The following is a 23,508-nucleotide window of genomic DNA, read 5'->3' on the forward strand; positions in this document are numbered from 1 at the left end:
TAGAGTTGGATGATTTTAAAGATAATCATCTGCCAAATCTCTCACATGTCAATTAGTATCAAACAAAGCAGCAAGTGTGTCTTTTCACTTTAATGTTGGGCAGCCCTTCTACTGTGCTCCTTGTGTGACTGAGGAACACAAAAGATTTTAGGGCAGTGGGAGAGGAGAAATCTCAACCCGAGGTCTTCTGCGAGCCTTGTCCACCTCCTCCTCTATAACATCCTCTTCTACCACCACTTCCTTGTCGAACCAGTGAGGCTCTTGGATACTTTGATCCTGTGTCTCAGTGACTCCTCCACTCTTCCGTTTGGGCCATGTCCTGTCCTTTCTTTTGAATTTGCAATCTTCCCTCCTTGTGCAATTCAGAGATTGCCAGGTGTGAATCATAGATGTTGTGAGACCTGAAAAAAATAACAGACTTCTCACTAAATTCATAATAGCATGAAAATACAATGACAATTCATATTTCCTGGGGAAGATCACCTCTTGTTTTGTCTTGTAGCTCTGTGTAGGGTCAACTGAGCGGGCACATCTCTACTACTGTGCAATCAAAAAGTCCTGGGAGCTTGGGCTGTTTGCAGATGTCTCTAGAATACTAAAAATTTTGAATTGATCTTTGCCTGAAAAATAAGAGAGCTGAACACGAGCATTAAGATCAGATGGCCTTTGAACGCCTGGGTGGCTCAGTCAGTTAATTGTTCGACTCTCGATCTCAGCTCAGGTCTTGATCTCAGGGTTGTGTTTTTGAGCCCCCAAGTTGGGCTCCTCGTTGGGTGTGGAGCCTACTTAAAAAAAAGAGTAGATGGCCTTTTAAAGTAAAGAAAACAACAACAAAACCCCCCACTAGTAACAGATTTCAGAATTATATATACTGTTTGATCTCAATTATTTGCTATGGTAGATAAAATAATACAAGAACTATAACCAGAATGTTAATAGTCATTTCCTCTTGGGACAGGGATTTTTCGATAATGTTTTTTTCTTCTCCCTATCTTTTTGCACTTCCCCAATTTTTAACAATACCATGTCTTATTTTATAAATAGAAACAAACAAATAGCATCCCAAATTGTTGTCGTCTTCTAGGGAATGGAGAAGCCTGGGTAGGCGGGGATATCATATGCTTGTTTGCTAAGTTAGGTCTCAAACAGTTTTTTTCTTTTTGACAATTTAACATGTTATATGATGTTGGCTCTAGGCCTGGACTCTTCCAATTGGACGTGCACCTGAAATTAGGAATTGAAGGGGATACATAGTCCATTTTTGGTGTAGAGGGGATGAATTAGTGGGAGGAAACCCATCTTTAGCAGGAGCGGAGGCTTGTGGCAGTTATTACAGCCTCCACAGATGCAAATGGTGGTTTTCTTCTAATTGTGTATGCATATTAATTTGTATGGAACTTTACAAAATACGAAGTGGCAAAGAAAATGTCCCAGCCCCAAGTTATGCCTTTTGGTCGTACAGAAGCTATGAAATGAATATACATGACAACGTTATTATTCTAGAAAAATAAGTCGATGGAACAAAGTACTGAGGGTACTAGTTCCTGTGGTAAAATAAGCTGTACCTGCTGAAATGTGTGTGCCTTGTCTGAAGGCAAGCCTACCTGCTGCCTTTCTCCCCCAGAATGGCAGCTGGTGGACCATACACAAGTTAGGAACTCAAGAAAGCCTTCTCCAACTAATGAACACTCCACATTTGCTTTTCTCCTGTCATTTTTCCAAAAGGAGCTATAAATCCAGAAACCGTTGACAATGTCGTATTTTGCACTTGGACCCCTTAACACTTGTGGGTTTATAAGGACATGGTATTAAGAATAGCCTGTTTTGGAGTCAGACCCAGTTAGAATCTACCACTGAGTAGCTGTGTGCCCTGGGCTGGTTAGTTAACTTCTCTGAATCTCAGGTTTCTATGGAAACTTCTTGGATTTGGTTTTGGCTTTACCTCTTACAAACCGTATGACTTACCTAGGCCTCAGTTTCCCTGTCTGTAACATGAGGATAATAAAACACTTCATCTGTTGGTTGCGAGATTAATTGGGGTGTTGCATGGAAAAGGCTTAGCATGCTGCTTGGCTCGGCACATAGCGAGCGCTTAATTAAAGTTGGCTGTATCCATTACAGCGGATACGAGAAAAAAGACACTGTGTTCTGAGGGATGGCCCATCCAAAACAAATGTTAGGGCTTTGCATCCAGTAAGAACCAATGAACGGTTATTTCTAGAAGTCGTAACATTTTCCCTAAGATGAGGTTTTTATTTGTATTTATTTATTTTTTAAGATTTTATTCATTTATTTGAGAGGAGATAGAGCACAAGCAGGGGGAAGGGAGGGGAGACGGAGGGGGGCAAGCAGACTCCTGGCTGAGCAGGGAGCCCAACAAGGGGTTTGATTACAGGATTCTGAGATTATGACCTGAGCTGAAGGCAGATGCTTAACTGACTTGAGCCACTCAGGCTCCCCTAAGATGAGGTTTTAAAATATAATCCATGCCTCAATATTTAACACATTTCTTTAAGTATTTGATGGATAATATCTGTATGTGATAGCTGGTACTAATCTTTTTGTATGTTAAGTTTTTTTCTCCTCTCATTGTAATTGCTACATAAATTTAACAGGAGGTTCAAAACTGGTACACTGGTATTTTTTATTGAAGGCTTTTTTAAAAAAAAAAAAAACCTTTTAATTTTTTTTCTTGTTTCCTGGCTGTTGGTGATACATCTGTTTATAGTTTTCTTTCATTTAATCATGTCTTTTCTCTTGGGTTGGGACTTGTGTATATGTCTTGATTATAAGCAGAAGTGATTTTACCTAATTCTGTATTTCTGATTTTGTATTATTTTTCATAACGAGGGCCCTTAAATTAAATAAGCTTCGAGCTCCACAAAACCTTGATCTGCTCCAATTATAAGTTACATTTGTTTTGCAGGTGAAAGACTTGATATATTCAACTCAAAATCGTCTAAAGTGAATGTTATTATGGGAGCATTATGAGACTGAAGAGATCTTTATTTTCTTGTTCAACTTGAGTCCTGATTGAATTTTGCTTTGTTTCTTCAAGAAAAAGTATCCTGTGCTTTCAATGAAAATGTACAGACATGTAGAATTCATTGGATGGTCAAAATAAGTCAGTATCTGGCTTCTTAAGTATATATTAGAATTTCAAATGTATAGAACAGATAAAGAAGAGATCTAACTGCATTAACATAATGCCTCAAACCTAGGTTTTTCAGGCTAAGGGCCTGGCCAAGTGTGATTCACAGCTCCATCTTGTTAATGCATTATAAATTTGGGGGCTCCAAGAGGAGGGGAGAGTGCAATGCTGTGGTCGTGAGAATTCTGGCAAGAGAACGCGTGCCATGTTTCTGGAGCAAAAGGAGGAGGCAAGAGAGAAATATGCAGGGAATCCAGGGGAAGGGTAGTGATCCCAGAATTAGGAAGTTGCTTACCAATTCAGGACAAACAGTGACCTTCCCCTAGGCGTGGATTGCGTCATGCATTCCCGGTCACTAATTACTTCTTTACAGAAGGCTTCAACTCTGCATAACTTTTAAAATCGACACCACTCTTTATAAGTAAGAATATTGGGATATGTTGAATATTTTTAAAATCAGGTTAGTTACTTGGGAAAAAAATGTATAGTGGCTTAAACTATAAAAATGTTTCTCTCACATAAGAGATGTCTTGGGGCAGATAGTTCAGATCTTGCAGAGAGACTGCATAGTCATCAGAGACCTAGGATCCATCCAGCTCTGGTCTCTTCCACCCCTCAGGGTCCAATAGTGCTGCTGCTGCTTCAGCCATCACAACCTTGTCCCCGGTAAAGTGATGGAGGAAGTGCTAAGTACCACCCTTCTCCACCCCCCCCCCCTTTTTTTTTAAAAAAGAAACTTCCTGGAAATCCTACATGACACTTTTACTTCTATCTTATTCATTAGATTTTCATCTCATGGTCACACAGTCATAACAGAGAGACTGGGAAGGATGGTCTTTTATCTGGGCAGCAATGGGATCAGCTAAAAATCAGGGTTTTCTTATGGGAGAACAGATACGTGAGCAAGTGATAGCTTTGCGGTGCTACATTTGCCTTTAAACTAAATGACAGTATATATGTTGCTATTTTTCTCTATTAAGAACCAAGCATTTAATAGGATCTGAATTTGTAACCGTGTGTTTAGTGGGGAGCTGGTATCGATCATAAGTAAATTTAGAACATGCCAGATTGTGCTTTTTTCTGGGCACTCCTGGTGCAAAGAGATTCTTGGCAGAGAGGGATATCAGGAGAGGGAAGGGATCACACTTCTTTCTCAAATGTTGTAGCAGTCCTCGGATGGAACCCTTCTCGGTCCTTAAGTCTCTGGGAGGATGAAGTTTAGACTTGTAGTTACCCCGCAGCTGCACTAGTGTGTGATGAAAGTTAGTGCTTGATGAATGTTAGTGTGTGTGGGACAGTGAGAGAGAGAGAGAGAGAGAGAGAGAGAGAGAGAGAGATTCAGAGCAGAGGAGTGGTGTTTGAGATGTGGAATATCTGCCACTAATTAATTAATTTGTGATCTTGGTCAGATCATTTAGCCTCTTTCAGGCTTAGGTTTCGCTGTTGAAAGTGAGGAAATTGGACCAGATGTTCACAATGCTGCTGGCTCCAATCTTCCCTCACCTGGAATCTGGGAGGTAGATTTAATCATCTCCCCATCTCCCCATCCGTCCACCCATCCACCTGCCAAATACTTTTGATAGTACCTGGCAGTGTGGCTGGAAACTGAAGATTAAAAAAAAAATAATAATTTATTAGCCTTCATGGAGCTTACAGCCCCTTGTAGGGCACAGGGAAGATAATGCTTTTGCCTCTTGTCAGATGTAAATGCAGCTGAAGAAACTGTTTTCAGCTTCACCTGCCCGTGTGTTAAGTAGAGGTGGCTCATGGCTATCAGGAGTGGAGCACCTCTGTATGTTTCCTGTACCAAATGTTAATTCTTCCTCTGAGTCTTTTCCCAAAACATAGCTGCTGTGGTGCAGAGAAAGCACATTTCTATATTAGCTTGCACAAGATGACCTTAATATGGGGGACGGGGTGGTTAGGGACCTCCCTGAGAATTGGTAAAAATAGTAGCAGCTAGCAGTGCTAGTCCCGATAGAGCCCATGCTCTGTTGGGTGCTGCACATGGTGCCTTATGCTCATTTCTCCTTTAACCTCAGGACAAGCAGGAGTCCTGCTGTTTTTCTCTGAATCACTGAGAGGCTAAACAACCTGCCCCAGACCCATATGATGAAGCAATCGTCCTAGAGCCAAAGTCCCAGCGACCACAGTGTTGGAAGAGTGCTCATGAGCACTAACACACATTTTTGCATGTGGTTCCAGGGAACGTGAGCCTCACCACCACCTTGGTGATGTGTTTAGGGAACTCTGACCTAATGGTATCCTATTTAGGAAAAACCACAATATACCTTCCCAGATCAAGGATTACCAGTGTGTGGATACTTTCTGCACCTGCTCACAAGAAGGGAGAGAACCCTGCCTGGGCAGAGGCTGAGAGTCTTGTGCACACATGTCATTAAAAACTCACATAATAGAGGTGCCCTGGTGGGGCGCAGTGGGTTAAGTGTCTGGCCTCAGCCCAAATCATGATCTTGGGGTCTGGGGCTGGAGCCCCCCATTGGGCTCCCTGTTCAAAGGGAAGTCTGTTTCTCCCTTCCCTCTGCCCCTCCCCCTCTTATGCTTGCATTCTCTCTCTCAAATAAATAAATAAAATCTTTAAAAAAAACCCAACCAAACAAAACCCAATAAGTCACGTAGCGTCATCAGCCAAGTCTAGTGGTTCTCAAAGTATGGTCCTTGGATCAGCCACATCCCCAGCAGCTGGGTCCCTGGTAGAAACGCAAATACTCAGCTCTGATCTGAATCTACTGAATCAGAAACTGTTGTGTTCGCACGCCCTCCGGCTGATTCTGATGCGTGTGGTACGCTGAGCAGCACTGTCCTGCAGAACTTGGTGCAATGACGGAAATGTCCTATGGCTGCACCGTCCAGCATGGTAGCTGCTAGCACAGCTGGCTTGGGAACAGGAGAACTGAAATTTTAATTTTGCTAGATTTTAATTAATTAATTAAAATTCAAGTGGCACCTGTCTGGCTCAGCGGGTTAGGCATCTGCCTTCAACTCAGGATGTGATCCCGGGTCCAGCGATGGTGTCCCACATTGGGCTTCCTGAGGGGAGCCTGCTTCCCTGTGTCTCTGCCTCTCTCTGTGTGTCTCTCATGAATAAATAAATTAATTAATTAAATTAAAAAAAATAAAATTTAAATGGCCACACTTGGTGAGTGGCTATTGTGTAGGACGGCACCACTTAGCCCCACAGCGTTCCTGAACATTCCTAGGCCTTTACATCTGTACTATTCACTGCATTAGACACAACAAAACAAACAAACTGAATGCCCCATGTAGAATTACGTATTAATATTATCTGTTTCCTTATTCCAGTGTGGATGTCATTTAACTAGAAAATGTTTGGGATGGGGCCCTTGCAGTTTAATGCCAGTGAAATATTCCGTAAGAGAAAAACAACTTGCATGTATTTCCCAAGTCCGGTCAGAACTTACGGTCGGTAAGTGCCTTCTTAGATAATTTCTTCTGCTTTTAGATTTTGAGGGCAAGAATTTTGGAATATTCTCAAGTCAGCATTCTCAACTCTCAGCAGCTTAAGTTCCTTAGGGAAAATGAGATTGTACTGGAGGGGCCATCGTGGCGTCCTGGATGTTGGCGGAGGCGAGATGTGGTCACTGGCAGAAAGCTTTGGTGTTCTCCACGAAAAGGGAGTCAACACGAATAAAAGGGCAAGGGCAGGATGTTTCATGGCATAATGAGAATAACATTTGGCTAAAGTGTAAGTGTAGGGTTTTCAAGTGTTGAAAATTAAGATGCTAGGGATCCCTGGGGGGCTCAGCGGTTGAGCGTCTGCCTTCGGCCCAGGGCGTGATCCCAGAGTCCTGGGATCGAGTCTCACATTGGGCTCCCTGCGTGGGGCCTGCTTCTCCCTGGGCCTGTGTCTCTGCCTCTCAATGTGTCTCCCATGAATAAATAAATAAAATCTTTAAAAAATGATTAAGATGCTGCCACCGCTTGTGCAGAGTGGGATGGTGGGATGCCCAGCTGCCCCCATTCCTGACATCCACCCTGTGACTCTCTTTTTCAAGCGGTAGGTCATAAGCAGGATGGTCACTGTGCTGGGGGCAGAGGGACAGAAAAAGTGAGTCAAGGTGCAAGGTGTCCCCGGGCCGAGCGGACAGGACCTGGTAGCCCACGGGCTCCTGTACCCACAGCCTGTCAGGAAGCCTGGCCAGAGGGGCCGCCAAACAGGAGTGGGGCCCTGCCCTGAGGAATGGATGGGGCAGGTGGGGAAGGGACTCTAACGTGCAGCTGTGAGTGCGGGTAGTGCCCCTGCGTAATAAGCACCTGCCCGAGCCGGTGCAGGGCCCAGAGACGGGCCCCGGGGACGCCGGCACAGGGCACAGCCCCGGCCTCTCGCTCTTCCCTCCTTGCTCATTTCTGCCACCGAACCCGCTGATCCCTTCATAATTTTCACCCCCAGCGGTGTTTTTCTTCACTCATATTTCAGTGGTTTTTAAAATTTTTTTTAAAAGATTTTATTTATTCATGAGAGACCCAGAGAGAGAGGAAGAGACCCAGGCAGAGGGATAAGCAGGCTCCCTGCGGGGACCCTGATGTGGGACTCGATCCCGGGACCCTGGGGTCATGTCCTGGGCCGAAGGCAGACGCTCCACCGCTGAGCCACCCAGGCACCCCAAGTTTCAGTCTACTTTAATTTTTTTTTAAATTTTTATTTATTTATGATAGTCACAGAGAGAGAGAGAGAGGCAGAGACATAGGCAGAGGGAGAAGCAGGCTCCATGCACCGGGAGCCCGACGTGGGATTCAATCCTGGGTCTCCAGGATCGCGCCCTGGGCCAAAGGCAGGTGCTAAACCTCTGCGCCACCCAGGGATCCCCCCAAGTTTCAGTCTATTAAAAACAAAATTAAGAACCCAAGGACTTTATGTTCCGTTTCTCTAAGTGCTTTTTGTATTGGGGCTTGTCTCTTGTGGCCCAAGTCCCCTCGCCCGCCCTGCCGTGCTCCGGGGTGGACTCGGGCCCACGTCTGAGGGGGAACTGTCGGGCCGGAAACCATTCTATTTGAGTATTTGCTTGGTGATTTATTGGTTTATGCCTCTATTCCTTTAGGAATAGTTGATATGTATATTTTTTAAATAAAAACGTCCCATCTCTTTCTGGAAATACTTGTGAATACTTGTATAAATACGATTAGGCCAGAAAAATAAACCAACCGTAGCCCCGGGTGATGTGGCTTCAAGGCACAGGGTTCTGACCCAAGGCCTGAGACAGATGTGTCCCTTTCAGCTGCCCCCCCGGGGGGAGGGGATAAGTAAATGAAGCCTCTGCCTGGCACCGTCCCAGCCCCACCCCTGCCCTCCTGCCTGGCTCCCTGGGCCCGGGCCCTTGCTGCGGCTTCGGGGCCTGCTAGATCTGCACAGCTTGGCTCTTCGCTGTCACAAGTCCCCCGTAATGTCGGAAAGATGTTAGGGTTCAAAGCCGACGCCCAAGAAAGAATTCTTGGGATGTCTTCGGTGCAGAAGGTGATTAAATTAGAGCATGGGGACAGGGCTGGTGGGCAGAGAGAGCTGCACCCAGGGTGGGAGGGGGGTGGGAGGTGGAGGGGGTGGTGGGGTGGTGGTGAGAAGTGGCCCATGGTATAGTTGCAAGTTGGGAGGGGGTTAGGGAGAGAGTCAGTCTCTAAGGAATTTAGGAAGTGGGGTTTCCAGGACCTGGAGGGGGCTAGCTCTTGGGAAAAGGCCATTTATTACCGTCTAATAAAACCATAGTCATGAGGCCCTTCGGATGTACATCGGTGGGCCATGTGCTTGGGGGATGATTGCTAACATGTATCCAGGGGTTTAGAGATAAAGGAAGTTTCCAGAGGAATTTTTATTGTTATAGGAGATTTACAGGGTCCTTGGGGTGGGGCTGAGATTGCCTTTTGCCCTTAGGAAAGCATTAACATCCAGGCAGTTGAGTCCCTAGAGGAATGTCACTCTGCCTGTTTTCTTTTTTTTTTTTAAGATTTTATTTATTCATGAGAGACAGAGAGAGAGAGAGAGGCAGGCTCCCTGTGGGGCCCAGATGGCAGACTCGATCCCAAGGACCCCCGGATCATGCCCTGAGCCAAAGGCGATGCCCAACCACTGAGCCCCCCAGATGTCCCCCTCTGGCTCTTTTAAGGGCTAGTGAATGGGCTGTAGGAGTAAGGACACTTAATGATTTCTCTTCTGCCTTTGTTTCCCACGTCAACCAGGAGCCCTGCTGACTTCTTGACTTCCCAGCAGCTCACCATTTCCTAGATTCGGGAGCTAAGACCAGGTTATAGCCGCGCATCCTGCCCCTAAGGTTCTGGCCCAGCGGCCTCAGGTTGGATTCTTCTGCACAGGCTGGAGATTTGGCAAAAAAGTCTCTGTTTGTAAATGTTTCCCTTATTTCCTTAAAAATTCCTTTGCAGAGTGTTGCTCCCCGCAGAGGTCATTTCTGTGATCTGATTACTACATAAAATTATTTTCTTTTATTATTAGTTCAGAATTGGTCTTACATTAGCTTCGAGTGACCCTTCATATTTCTTGAAATATTCAGGGCAAGCCTTATCTCTCTTTCCCTGGTGGTAGCGGAAATCTTGTAACGTTACATTTTTGCCAGCCAGCGGTGATAATTAAGCCTGATTTAGTGTGTTTAAACTCTGAGGATCTTAAAGAGACTTTTAATCCTCTTGTTCATTTAAGATAGATTAATTTCTTACATTTTTCTCTCTTTTTCTACAAAACTAAGATTCTCTTTTTATTGTGTTCAGCTTTTAATTTTGTAGGTGCAGATATATCTTGCTTTAAGTAGAATTGATATATAAAAGCCCGGGTATACTTTGCTTTAATCATTAAATAATAACTTTTCATAATTAAGCCAAAAAGTAAGAAGAAGTTATATAGATAAAATGATTTAAAAGTTATGATTGAATATTGACCCAAACTACAGTGACTATGGGGGAGCGAGTGTGGCTTGAGCTGTTGGGGTGGTAGGTAGTGATCATTTAATTTTTTAAAACATTCATAAATAACTAGATGAGTGGTTAAATAATCATTTTTTATAACATGAGCTCAGTTGCAAAGCTCAGTTTGTACACTCCTTTTCGGGAATCTATTTTTTACAGAATATGAGCTGTATCTGTAAATGCCATTAAGTGTGTGTTTCTGGCCCCCAAACCAGACAGCTGATACTGAGGCAGGCAGCTGTGTTTGCGGGTCACTGACTGACAGAATAGGAAGTTCCTTGTTTTGTGTTAGTTGATTGCTGGATGGTCAATATTGATACTTTATTGGCATTACTTATAACTTTGGCTCTTAGCCAGGGATTTTGATTAACATAATAATTAATTAGCTTTATAGCTGATGGTAATGGCCAGCTTTAAGCTTTAATACACATTTTTCTGGGTGTAAAAAAAATCTATACCCTTTTAAAGATTAAATATAGAATAATAGGTACAGCATTTTTTATTAAAAATGTTTTTTAAAATTATCTGGAAATAATTTAACATGTACTTAGTTAAAATTGGTTTGTCTTATTTTTTCTTTATTTAAAAAAAATTTTTTAAGATTTATTCATTTATTTATGATAGACATAGAAAGAGAGAGAGAGGCAGAGATACAGGAGGAGGGAGAAGCAGGCTCTGTGCCGGGAGCCTGACGTGGGACTTGATCCCGGGACTCCAGGATTACGACCTGGGCCGAAGGCAGGCGCTAAACCGCTAAACCCAGGGATCCCCATTTTTTTCTTTCTTTAAATGGCATGCAGGTTTTTGTCTAATCTAGTGAATCACTGATGCATAGAGACATAGGGATGTTTAGGGATGCTCCAGAGTGTCACATGGCTCTGGGGAAAGGAAACAAGTGGTCCTTGAACAGCCTGATGACAGTGGTGCGCCTGTGCAGGGCTGCTAGCCTTAGCACAACTTGGTATGTCCTCAGTTTCCCAAGAGCAAGTACAGGAAGGGTCTAGAAAAATTATTGGGAGCTGTAACCTGGGCCTATCCTTTGCACATGCTACTCCTCTTCTGTGAGTATTGTTATTCTAAGAAAATAGGAGCACATACTTAAATATTTAGCTCCAGGGTTGTTGATCACATCGGTGTGCCATGTCCAATTGGAAAGAACTTAGATGTCCATCAGAAGGGGGATTGGTTAAGTAAATTAAACCAATGTAAAAGTCATTAAAAGACACGTTATAGATGGAGGCTAACCATTTCTCTTGGCAGGAAAGCTCTTTTTCAAGTAAAAATTTGTGAGGGATTCCAAATATATAAAAGAGAGAAAAGGGGACTTGCTCCTATTGAGTGGAGGTAGAGGATCCAGAGCCTGCCCACATCTCCCTCGCTCCTGCAGGGGCCCCAGCCACCTCAGTCATATGCTGATGAAATCCCCAAGGGACACTGAGAACATTTTGATGAAAATGGATTGGCCTGGAAAGATATTCATGGCTTGTTACATTGTTACATTAAAAAGCATATTTGAAAACACATTATGATTCTAATTTTATAAACAACATGTGTGTTTGAGTTATGCCTATGTATGCTGTGATATATGTGTTGTGTGTGTGTTTATGGCAAAGAAAAATGTTTAGCAAGAAATACACCATGTATTCAAGAGTTAACTCTTCTAAAACCTGGATTATGGGTATTTTAACTCCTTTTCTTTTTCCTTATCTGTGGCTTTATAATTTTTAAATAATGACCGTTGTATTGATTTTTTAATAAGGGAATATTTTTGGTTAAATATATATAATCTTCTAGAAATCACAGCTTTGGAATATATAGTATTTGATGCTCTACAAGTAATCTCTAACTTTTGCATAAATGGTGCTTGGTCTCTGTTCTAGTTACCTACTGCTACATAATGAGTCATCCCCAAAACTCAAGTTCCTTAAAACAATAATTGATAATTACATTGTGGATCACAGTTTCTGGGGGGCAGTGTTGGGGAAGGGCTCTGCTGGGTAGTGTTGGTTCAGGGTTTCTCCTGGGGTTACAGTCAGATGATGGCGGGCACAGCAGGATTGGCCAGGCAGGCATCTCTTTCTTTACGTTGATTTAGGGCCTCTTCATGTGTTCTCTCTGCAAGGGCTAGTTTGGATTTTCTCATAGCACAGTAGCCTCAGGACAGTCAGACACCTTGCAGGGGAGCTAAAGTTTGCAAGAGTGATTGTACCACTGAACCAAGTAAGAAGCTTTTATGGACCGGGTTTGGATGTCATCGAGAACCACTTCTAGTGGACTCTTAGTCAATGGCAACAAGCCTATCAAGATTCAAGAAGGGCATCACAAGTCAGGAGACATAATTTGTGGGATCCAGCAGAAAAATGGAAATCAGGGGGTCCCCTGTTGAAAACATATTAAGAATTTTAAGTCAGCAACAACAGAGCATTAAGCCAAGTATGGTGTGGCTGTGTATGTTGCATCCCATAAAGCCATCCCTGGGGGGAACACCGAGTCCATCTCAAGGCCATATTGTAGAAAATCCAGAGATGGGAGTTAATGGTGAGACTGTCTTTGTTTTTTTTTTTTTTTGTTTTTTTGTTTTTTTTTTAAAGATTTTATTTATTTATTCATGAAAGACACAGAGAGAGAGAGAGAGAGAGAGAGGCAGAGACACAGGCAGAGGGAGAAGCAGGCTTCATGCAAGGAGCCTGACATGGGACTTGATCCCGGGTCTCCAGGATCATGCCCTGGGCTGAAGGCAGGCGCTCAACCCCTGAGCCACCCAGGGATCCCTGTCTTTGAAAAGTAAAAATCTGCCACGGCCTCTATGACTCCTCTTCGATTAATGAGGTGGCTCACATTTGGTCTCCCCAGATCTGGAGTTAGCCGATAACCACAAAGGAAGAACTCCTAGCTCACCAACAGCCAGACTGCCGTAACAGTAACAGGGATGTATTTTAAAACCCCTTGTGGAGAAGTACTGGTTGCCTCTGAATGGACTCTAGCAAAAATATCTGTTTTCTATCTGTTATGGACCGAATTGTGTCCCCCACTCCCCAACTTCATAGGCTGAAGCACTTAGCCTCAGTGTGACTGTATTGGTGATAGGGTCCTTAAGGAGGTAATTTAAGTTCGATGGAGTCATGAGAGTGGGGTCCTCATCCAATAAAACTGATGTCCTTAGAAGACGAGGGAGAGATACCAGGAGAGATGAGGCACAGAGGGAAGTCCGCCCGAGGATGCAGTGCAGAAGCAGCTGTCGGCGAGCCAAGGAGAAGCCTCGGGAGAAACCACAGGTGCCGACACTTTGATCTTGGACCTTCCAGCGTCCGGACCTGGGAGAAAACATAAATGTCTGTTTTTTAAGCGTGCCCTCAGCCCCCCTCAGTCTGTGACATTTTGTTATAGCAGCCCCGGTACACTAATACGATATCTAAGACTCGCACGTACTTATTTTCCTTGTCCTTTTCAGTATTTTTTTTATTAGTCATCCTTAATCCATTGGCTAGCCTAGGTTCTTTGTCAACTTCCAAGGAAAGCCAGATCTAATAGCAAATGCTATGTTTTAATTAATGTCCCTTCTTCAGTAATATTCTGATGAATACGGGCTTTATTATTTATTTTTCCTGGGGTGTTGCTTGTGTCCAGCAAAGGTTCACATCTGACCTAATGCTATAGTTCATTCATGGATTTGTATATAAATCTGAATATTGCTTTTAATCACTGGGGTCAGTTATTTGCAGACATGACCCTGAATGGCCTGTCACATCCTTTCTGTGTGGGCCACTCTTACTCTCAAGGGCTGGGATCTGCTTCCCCTCCCTTGAGTCTGGCCTGGCCTCGGGCTTTGCTTTGGCCCCATAGAATGCAGAGGAGGTGATGCTGGTGAATCCCAGAGCCATCCCAGCCCCAGCCCTGGAAAGGTGCTGCAGTGTGCAGTGCGCCCGCCTATCCCGCTGGAGAGCCGCCTTGATAGGGAAGAGGCGCAGGTGGGGAGCTGCAGGCCTGGAGATGCTGCGTGCCTGCTGAGTTCCAGGAGGGAAAGGGAAGCAGCTAGGGAACTGGGGGGGGGCGGGTGCCAGAGACAAAGTGCACCTGCTGGGCCTGGTGGTGAAGGAACCGGGGAATGAAGCCCAGGGTTTTTAAATTTTTTAAATTTTTTTTTTAATTTTTTAAATTTTTAAATTTTTTATTTTTTTTATGATGGTGGTTTTAATTGGCCTTGGGGCTTTGGGGCCTTGGGGCCTTGGGGCCACCTGCTGTGGATATTGCGAAGTCGGAGCTGGCTGGGCTGGCTGAAGTAGGGCCTGTGGACTACATCCACAATTGCCTCCGAGAGGGGCTGGCCCTTGGGTCTGTGGTATGGGGCGCTTTCACCAAGCACTGACTGGGGAATTGGCTCCGGAACACATGCTGCTTTGCCAAAGCTCCGAAGTGATGGCTAACCTCAAACACCGTTGTCATTGGAATGTGCACCTCCAGAGTTCCTATGGTGAAGTCCTAACCCCCTCGTACCTCAGAATATGACCTTCATTGGAAATAGGGTCGTTGCAGATGTAATTAGCTTCAATGAGGTCGTGCTGGCGTAGGCTGGGCCTCTAATCCAACGTGACTGGTGTCCTTACAAAGAGGGGAAATTTGGGCACGGGCAATGTGTAGGCGAAGAGCTAACACCATGTGAAGATGAAGAAATAGATCAGAGTGAGGCAGAAGCCAAGGAATGATGGAGATGGCCGCCAACCCCCAGGAGCTCGGGACAGGCATGGGACCGATTGTCCCCTGTGGCCCTCAGGGAGAACCAGTGCTGTCTGACACACCGTGTTGTCCAGAACTGGGAGACAGTACATTCCTGTTGCTGAAGCCACACAGTCTGTGGTGCTTTTTTATAGCAGCCCCAGCAAACCAGTGCAAAGGCCGGTGCCCCGTTACCCACTTTTTCTCCTCTCTGCAGTTCTGGGCCCACGCAGGCCTACACTCATGCCCGTGATGGAGCTGCCAAATGGCCTCACACCTTAATCCGGTTAAAATTAAAATTCTCATTTCCTCAAAAAGTTCTGTCACAGGAGATTTACTGGATATTTCAAGCACAAGGGAAAGGAGATAATTTTTGAGAGGAGGACCTCTTTAATGCCTCTGAAATTGTAACACATAGATCGTTTGATCTACCTTCTTTGAGACCCTTCCACCCGAGACTATGTCCTCAGTTATTCCAGAGTTTACAGAGAGTTCAGACCTAGTTGTTTTTCTCCAGAAACCTGACTTAACCTAACTATTCGGATTGACCCTTGATTCTTCCGACGTAATCATTTGCATGATTTTTCGTGCCGTGATTGTTGAAAGCCGATGGTAGAAACTTGGAAGTGGCCTACGAGATGCAGAAATGTTTCGTGCCTCATAATAACAATAATATTGGGTACATTATGCAGTAATAATGGAAATTGCATCTGCAAAATAGTGGTGGTGATGGAACATTCTGAAATACCAAAAAATAAAAAAAATAAAAACTAAAAAATAAATAAATAAAAAGGAAAAAGCATACAGGGAAGAAAACCGTGTTTTATTCACAGCATTTGGCTGGTTGTGCTTTCTGGAAGTCAGGGAAGAGTTTATGAGCTCCTCGGTACTGTGCTATCCTGGGCTGCATGATTTAGATCGACCTACTCAATTCTGATTGAAGTGGAGAATTTGCAGTCACTGGGATCAAAAGGGGTTAGCAGCATTGTCGTATTTGAAAATACTTTCTGCTCTTTAGATACGAGAGCATTTTGTAAGTGAAAATTGGATTTTCACAGTAAGCATATATTTGCTATGATTTATCCTGATTTGTTTTTTTTTTTCCCCCTGTGGCTCATAACTTCTGATTGATAGCTTATGTTAAAAGTATGTTTGGAAAAAATATGAAACACATATTCCTTTATCTTTACCAATGTAGTTTAAAGGCCAGTTTCAGGCTCATTAACTTTGCCCTGGCCCTTTAATAGTTTGATAGTTTGATGTATTAATCCCATTCAACATATGGGAACTTACAGAAAACCACAGTGAGAAATAAATCTGTAAGGCTTTTAAAACATTTGTAACTATGTGATTTTTGAATTTTGGATATTTTCTGTACTAATGAGAAAATTTTGTGATGTTTTAATTACATATTTCTGTTGAGCAGTTTAATTACCCTAATTCAAGACTATTCTTAAAATTCCAATGATTAAACAAAGTCAAGAAAGTGACGGGGCAGCAGAGATGAAAAAAGTGAGTTAATTCTGTTGTGTCCAATTCACAAGAATTATCTTAGCCTTGTACATGTTCCCGTGGGATCTGCCTTTGCTTGGTTCCTTTCAGAAAGGAGTCTTTTTGTTTTGTTTTTCATATTACTTTTTTCTCTTTGAGTTTGGAAGGCTTTGTTTTTTTTGTTTTTTGGACAGGCTGGTTTACAGACATCTGGACTATTCTGAGGCCTTCTGGTATTCTTAGGATATAACCATCACTCTTTCCCTGGTGGACCGTGAGGTACTGTCCAAAGCAAGGCAGAAAAAAAGAAAGCATCTCCCTCGGGATGTCAGGATACTGGGAAGGATCATTTTCCTGGAGCAGTTATGTCTAAATCCTATGCATCTTCTCCTCTACCCAACTCTGAAATCACACAAGCAATGTTGGCAGCCCAAAGCCATTTTTACCAAGTCCTTGTCTGCAGATCAGGCTGTTTCCCTGCGCTGATGTATGTAGGAAGTAATGCTTTAAACTATAAAGTGCTCTGTAGATGTACACTGGGATATTGATAACCATACTTCTGCTCCCTGACCCTTATTCACGCTCCGATAGCACCTTATTTTCCAAACCAAAAGCCTTTTAGGGAATCAGAGGGGCCATTTTTCCTCTTGTGGTTTATGCAGAGTCATCATGGTACAGTGGTTAAAACCAGGGCCCACGTAGACAGACTCAGTTTGCGTGTCACCCCTGCCTCTCCAGCTCAGTGACTGGGGATGGCTTACTCTCTGAATCTGACTTCCCAAACTTCAAACAGGGGTAGTGACAGAATCACCCTTGCAGAATCATTGAGAGGAATAAACGGATATTGCAAGCGAAGCACTTCGCATCGTGCCAGGCGCATCTAAGCAAGGGCCCAGTAAGTAATTAGCTTTCATCGTTTCCTGAAGGCTTTGGGGTTCTGTGATTCTATAGCAAAGCCAGCAAAAATGAGCTGATTCTCATAACTTAATTAATTGCAAAACCTCTCCTATCCTACCCTTCTCCCTATATTTCATCTCACCTGGAATGTGAACTTCCGTTCATTAAATGAACAGAGAACGGTGTTGCCTCCCCCTCCCCAACTTTAAAATGCTGTGCTGGTGCATAGTTTTAAAATAATTCACAGGATAATAATAGTTTTTCTTCTTTTTACAAGTCTCATATTCAGACACCTGAGACCTCTCCCTGGCATCCAGTCCTGAGAAGTTGGAAGGGGGTGAGGTTTTGAGGTGGTCCCAGCAGGCAGTGTGGCCCTCTGTCCCTCCCTGGGGCCACCATTCTGTCCTGACGTGGCTGGGTTCCTGTGACCAGTGTCTAGGTTTCTGGGGAGAGGCTGTGGGCACGCAGCTCTGTGAAACACATGTTCCAGCATCTCTGTCTCAGGCATCTGTACCCCCTGGCCAGAGGGGAGGAGGTTCCATTATGATTTCCGACTGGCATTTCCTTATTTGTGTGTTAACATATGGTGTGGAGTGAGGTTAGAAACTCATGGCATTAGTGGCCATTGAAAAAAAACCTCTAACCCTAAAATTTGAAACATGCTGCTTTCGTAGGAGGTAGTTACACAGCGATGTTCCTGATGTCAAGACGGTATTTTTAACAACATTTATTGAATCTGCTAATCTCATTTCATCATTTTGTTACAGATTGATGTTCTCAAAGCAGATCTGGAAAGCGCAGAATGGAAAGTTTTAGAAAATCTCATTCTGGAAGATGTCCTTGAACAAATTGGACAGCTCACCTTTGAGATTCATCTCCACTGGCCCGGGTTTGAGGTCAGTGGCGGTGACAGCAGTGTCGTGCGGTTCTGGTACAGCCTCCTCAAAGAATTAGAACTAAAGGGTTTCAGACTTTTTCATAGTTACAAAGATTTATCTAAACCCCAGCTCTTCCTGAAGAAAGACATTTTCAACGCAAGCAGCTGTTATACTCTGAGTTGGGTAAATACAAGATGGAACTAGGATGCAGGACGTCATCCAGACCTCAAGGAAACAATTGGAGAATAAGGCACGTCCGGCTTTCTAATTATCCCTGCACTTGTTCAGTCTCCCGCTAGCCTGTTACCAGCTCCAGGTGGGGACCGTGTTATTGCCTTTGTAGTGCGAATAGCCTGGCACCTGCCCCGTGGGAGGGGCCTAGTGAGCACTTGTGGAAGGGATGGACGCAGGAGGGCCCCAGGAGCCAACCTCCATCTGCCTGAATCCCAGGCCTTCTGTTTGCCTCCGACACAGCGGGGATGCTCGTCCTCCTTTGTTTAACTTGGAAGATAACCCCTCCCACTTACCTGTTTTCCCTAAAATTCAGTATGTATCTAAAATCCGTGAAAAATTTCACCAACATGAAAAAGAAATTACATCCATTTTCCGTTTTTGCTGGGCTGATGAGAGTCTTAAGTTTGTAGCTTACCGTTTAAAATAGGACCTTCCCTTAGACTGTCACTCTCCTTGTCAAGGGTTTCCTTGTTCACCTGCTCAGTTCCATTCTTTACGACCCTGTGGATTTCAGACATTCCTCCTTAGCCTTTGCTGAGGCCACACTGTGGCTTCGCAAGCGCCCCTGATTCTGGTTTCTGGGGACTTAGACACACCAAATTCTGTCACTGAGTTTAAAAGACTAGACTATCAAGGACGTCAACTCAGATTCTTTTCAGACCTACATCCCCTTCTGTTCCTAGGAAACTAAGCACAGGCAAATGTGGGTGTCTTCACTGGTGCCTCTTCTGACTTCAGACCTGGTTTCTCAACCACCGCCTTGCCTATGCTGTCAAATCTCTCTCTCTCTCTCTTTTAATACATTATGTCAAAGATTAAGTGAATTTTCCTCTGCGGCCAGTTGGCATTTGTTCTAAGACCGCGGCCTGAGAGCCAAAGTCTGTCTCGTTCCTGGGATGCTTACACTGTGTTTCAGTAATGCCAATCCTGTCTGCGTTTTTAAAAATTAAACCGTAAATGTAGGTTCTCGGTAGTTCAAATGATCTCCATCATTTTTATTTACGGGATTAGACATTTACCCCCACAAATGATTTTCAAAAATTCTATTTCAAGTAAGTTAATTAAATAGCATAAAAGCAAACCAAATTGTTACCTTATTATACATCAGGTATATTTTCTGGCATTTTTTTACATCATGGGAGAACAGGAAAACTATATATACATTGTTTGCTCAAGAGATCTGGGGAGAGAGTACACCACTGATTGCAACTGGACTTTATTCCTTCTTCCCTTTTTTTATTTCCTTCCATCCCAGACATTCCGAGTTGGCTTTTTGTTTCTTGCAGTGGTTTGAAAATACCAAAATTCCTCAAGTGAGAAACCAAAATAATATTCGAGTTAGATGATCTTAACTAACTTCAGTTCAAAAGGGAACAAGACTTTCTGAATTCTTAAAAATATGAATGAGCTTTTTATTTTAAAACTCACAGGACGCTAATAAAAGTCATTGAGGTGGGAGGACCAGCTTGAACAAGTGTGATTTAAAGTAGCAGTTAAGTGGCTCTCCATGTGCATAGGTATCTCAAAAGCACAAAGGGTCCACGAAAAACTCTGACGGGTTTAATGCTTAGTTTGCATGGTGTCGCCTCCAAAACAAAGTTAACTTTAGCCCAGTTCCTGCTTGGATTATATCGGTTTCTCTTCTTTATTTTTTTAATTAAAATTTTATACACCGAAGTATGTACAATAAGCCTTTTTATACATTAAACCTTCTTATATGGTTAAGTATGAAGTGTACTAATTTTATGTGTCCAGTCTGATCAGGTTTTAGATATGTACACGCCCATATTAAGGTCTTTAATTCATGGGATTGAAGATTTATGGAATCACTGAAAGCCCTTTGTGCAGGGCAAGTCACCATTTATTCCAGATTGGTGGTGCACAACATTGACTTCATCAGACACTATATATATGTATATATCTGAAGCAAGAATGGCTGTACTGTTAAGAAAAAAAAAAAAAGACAAACTCAAAATAAATCACAAACACACCCACCCACACCCACCTACAAGGCAGCTTGTTCAATAGTTTTTTTTTTTGTGCTTATTTTATGCTTATTTCTAAGACTGTCCTTTATTCCCTTCATGGATAGTTTGAAATTTATGATGAATATTCTGACTGTTGCTATGGTTCCCCTGCCTCTAAAATTTATTATGCTTATTGTGTAGGCTGGGGTTTCTTAACCTCAGCACAGATTGCCGTTTTGGGCTGGATGATTCCTTGTGGGGGTAGGGAGAGCTGTTCTGGGCATGCTAGAGTATTCAGCAGCATCCCTGGCCCTCCCCACTGAGATGCCGGGAGCATCTCTCCCTGTCCCCCCTCAGTTGTTAGCACCCAGAGACATCCACAGACAGTGTCGCTTGTGCCCTTGGGGGCAAAGCCATCCACCCTGGAGAACTAGCTGGAGGAGGCCACAAGGAAGGGTCTGGGGTGCTACGGCCCTGCTGTTTGGGAAGATCCTGCCTGTGAAGGTAAAAAAAGAACTACCACGTGCATACTCGGGAGCTGCTGTTGAGAGCGTCCTGCGTGTGCCCAGCCCTGTGCAAGGCTTGTTCCTAGTTCTCCCGGCAGCTCAGTGTGGAAGTGCAATTTTCCCGATTATACACGTGAGGAAACTCTGAGAGGTTAAAGAATTTATTAAGATTATGCCACAAGTAGACGGTAGAGTAGGAACCCGCATCTCAGTGGTTCAGATCCAAAGCTAGGCCCCTACCCTCTGCAGTGACGCCCCAAGAGCCTCTAACAGATGTAAGGTGGCACTCCCAAAAGACGTATTTTTGCTTCTTTATTAGTAAATGCTGGGTGGGGAGGGAGGGACTTGATGTACTAACATCAGACCTGCAAATCTGTTAGAGTTGGGACATTTTTGTGGCCGGCATGTTTAATTTTTAAACCATCTACTTAATTAAAATATGCCTGCCAAGTGGAGGCTTACTGAAAGAATACGGGGACCCAGCAACTTCTCTGTCAATATTTCAGGTTGCCAGAAACGCTCTTGCAAGACCTGGAAGCAGCTCTTGGCCCTGGCTCATCCCACTGTGTGACACTTTCCGCTTGGGTTTTAGAAAGGGCAGTCACTTGGAAATGCAGTGTGTTTCCTTTGTTTCCAAAGTGGTCTTTGGCTTACAGATGCATGAGCTTCATCTTACTAGAGCAATGCTCGTAAATGAATTTGAAAATACAAATTTAATAATGTTCTTCAAATGGATTTTAAAAAACCTTGCGTAGGTGAAAGACATGTGAGTAAGAGATTTAGAAATCACCTTTTAGCCATTTAGATAGTTGAGCGTCTACCTTTGGCTCAGGTTGTGATCCCGGGGTCCTGGGATCGAGTCCTACATCAGGCTCCCCTCAGGGAACCTGCTTCTCCCTCTGCCTTGTCTCTGCCTCTCTCTCTCTCTCTCATGAATAAATAAAATCTTTCAAAAATCACCTTTATAGCACAAACTGTGTCACAATTTGAAACTAAAGTCAAAGAAAAAAATTTTCCCTTTCCCCTTTTCTTGGAGTGATTATATTTGATGCAGCTATAACAGGTTATCATAAATGTCTGTAACTATTTGGTATGTTAAAATGAAGAAAGCCAGGAAGAAGTAAACACATCTATTAGAATTCACTGCAGGTCCACTAATCTTTATAGGGTAGAACAAAGGCAAACTCATGAGTTTACAGTGTTTAGTCCAAATTAATTATTCATATAAGCCATTTCTACCTTGACTATACAATTTTAGGTATAATAAATACAGCACAAGAGTTGAATTTCCTAAGGATCACATGTTTGGGTTTTGCAAAGCTTGGATTAATATCAGGGAGTCAGCCCCATCATCATATTTTGTCATATTAAAAATGAAGCCCTCATTTTAACAGATGATGATTCTTGACAATGCCACAATACCTCCAGGCTCAATTAATGTGATTGTTCTCTTCTGCTGGAGATAAGTTTATGTTTGCCTTTTAAGCAGTAACATAATTCTTTTGTATTAGTCAATTGCTGGTTCTTTGTGAATTCAGAAACACACTTAACCTTATGTAAAAAATGTCTTTTTCTTATTGAAAGAGGTATTTGAACTTTACTTGTCACATGAAATCATAACCCCAAGATTCAATGTATTCTTCAACTGCCTAAATTTAGAAATTATTGAAATTCTTTAAGTAATTGTATTTCTGTCCTTGAGGAAAATAAATCAAGCTTAATGTCACACTTTATGTTTAGCACTATATGGAAACATGCTAGTGGGGCATCCAGGTGGCGCAGTCAGTTTAGCACCTGATTCTTGGTTTCAGCTAGGGTTGTGATCTCAGGGTTGTGGGTTCCAGCCCCACGACAGGCTCCCCACTCAGTCCGGAGTCTCCTTGGGATTCACCCCCTCTCCTTCTGCCCCTCCCTGCTGTGTGTGTGTGGACATGCTCTCTCTCTCTCTCTCTCTAAAATAATCTTTGAAAAAAAATGACTAATGCTTCTTAAAAAGAGCAACATTCCTGTGGGCACAGTTATGAGAAAGTGATGGGGCCCAACTCTAATGGAAGAGGCCAAGAGAATGTTTTTAGCTGGGTTCCGTTTTACTAGAGGATGAAACAGTCTTAGTAGCTGAGTGTTTCTTTGGAATTACCTAACTCAGAACAAGCTGGAAGCCACAAGGATTATGCCGTAAATCTTACCCTTTAAAAAATACATAAGCAAGTTGCATTATGGGGAGGAGGCAGGGAGAAAGATTTGATACTGCTGTTAACTAGCTGTGTGGTATTGAGGAAATCACTTTTATTGGCCTACTGGCTGATCTTGGGTTGGAATATTTGATTTCTAAGGTTTCTTCTAGCTTGAAGATCTCATTATTCTAAGATTTGTGTGATTAGAGAAGGCTCAGACAGTGGTAGGATAATTTCTTGATTTGGGTGCTATACAGGGAAGCCTTAGGATAAATTCAGAAGAATCCAAATGATGTGCTTATTCGAAAGAAAAGACCCTGATAAAAGAGGAATCTGTTATGATGGCTCTCCAATCACGTGAAGTGCCCTTAGGCAAAGTACCTTTTTTGGATAACACACTTATATGGTTCTAAAAAACAGAATGTTTCAGGCTGTACTGAGTTATACATCTGTTTTCAGAAAGTCCTAACAAAGTTACAATATCTGAAGATACTAGATTAAATACGTAGCTTTATGATGATCCTTCTGTACGTACATGTGCAAATATAT

The 23,508-nt window shown here is 43.2% G+C and overlaps 1 protein-coding gene across 3 annotated transcripts in view; it reads left to right on the top strand.

Annotated features, from left to right (window-relative positions):
- Positions 1–22,518, top strand: part of METTL24 (methyltransferase like 24) — a 102,237-nt gene extending 79,719 nt beyond the window's left edge. For all 3 annotated transcript variants that reach the window (XM_077902793.1, XM_077902794.1, XM_077902795.1), the window contains one exon: positions 17,968–22,518. In XM_077902793.1, the coding sequence (XP_077758919.1) occupies positions 17,968–18,282 (315 nt within the window). In that variant the 3' untranslated portion in view covers positions 18,283–22,518. The remainder of the gene's footprint in view (positions 1–17,967) is intronic.
- Positions 22,519–23,508: the final 990 nt, after the last annotated feature.

Source organism: Canis aureus, chromosome 7 (genome assembly GCF_053574225.1).
Source record: "Canis aureus isolate CA01 chromosome 7, VMU_Caureus_v.1.0, whole genome shotgun sequence".
Taxonomy (NCBI): domain Eukaryota; kingdom Metazoa; phylum Chordata; class Mammalia; order Carnivora; family Canidae; genus Canis; species Canis aureus.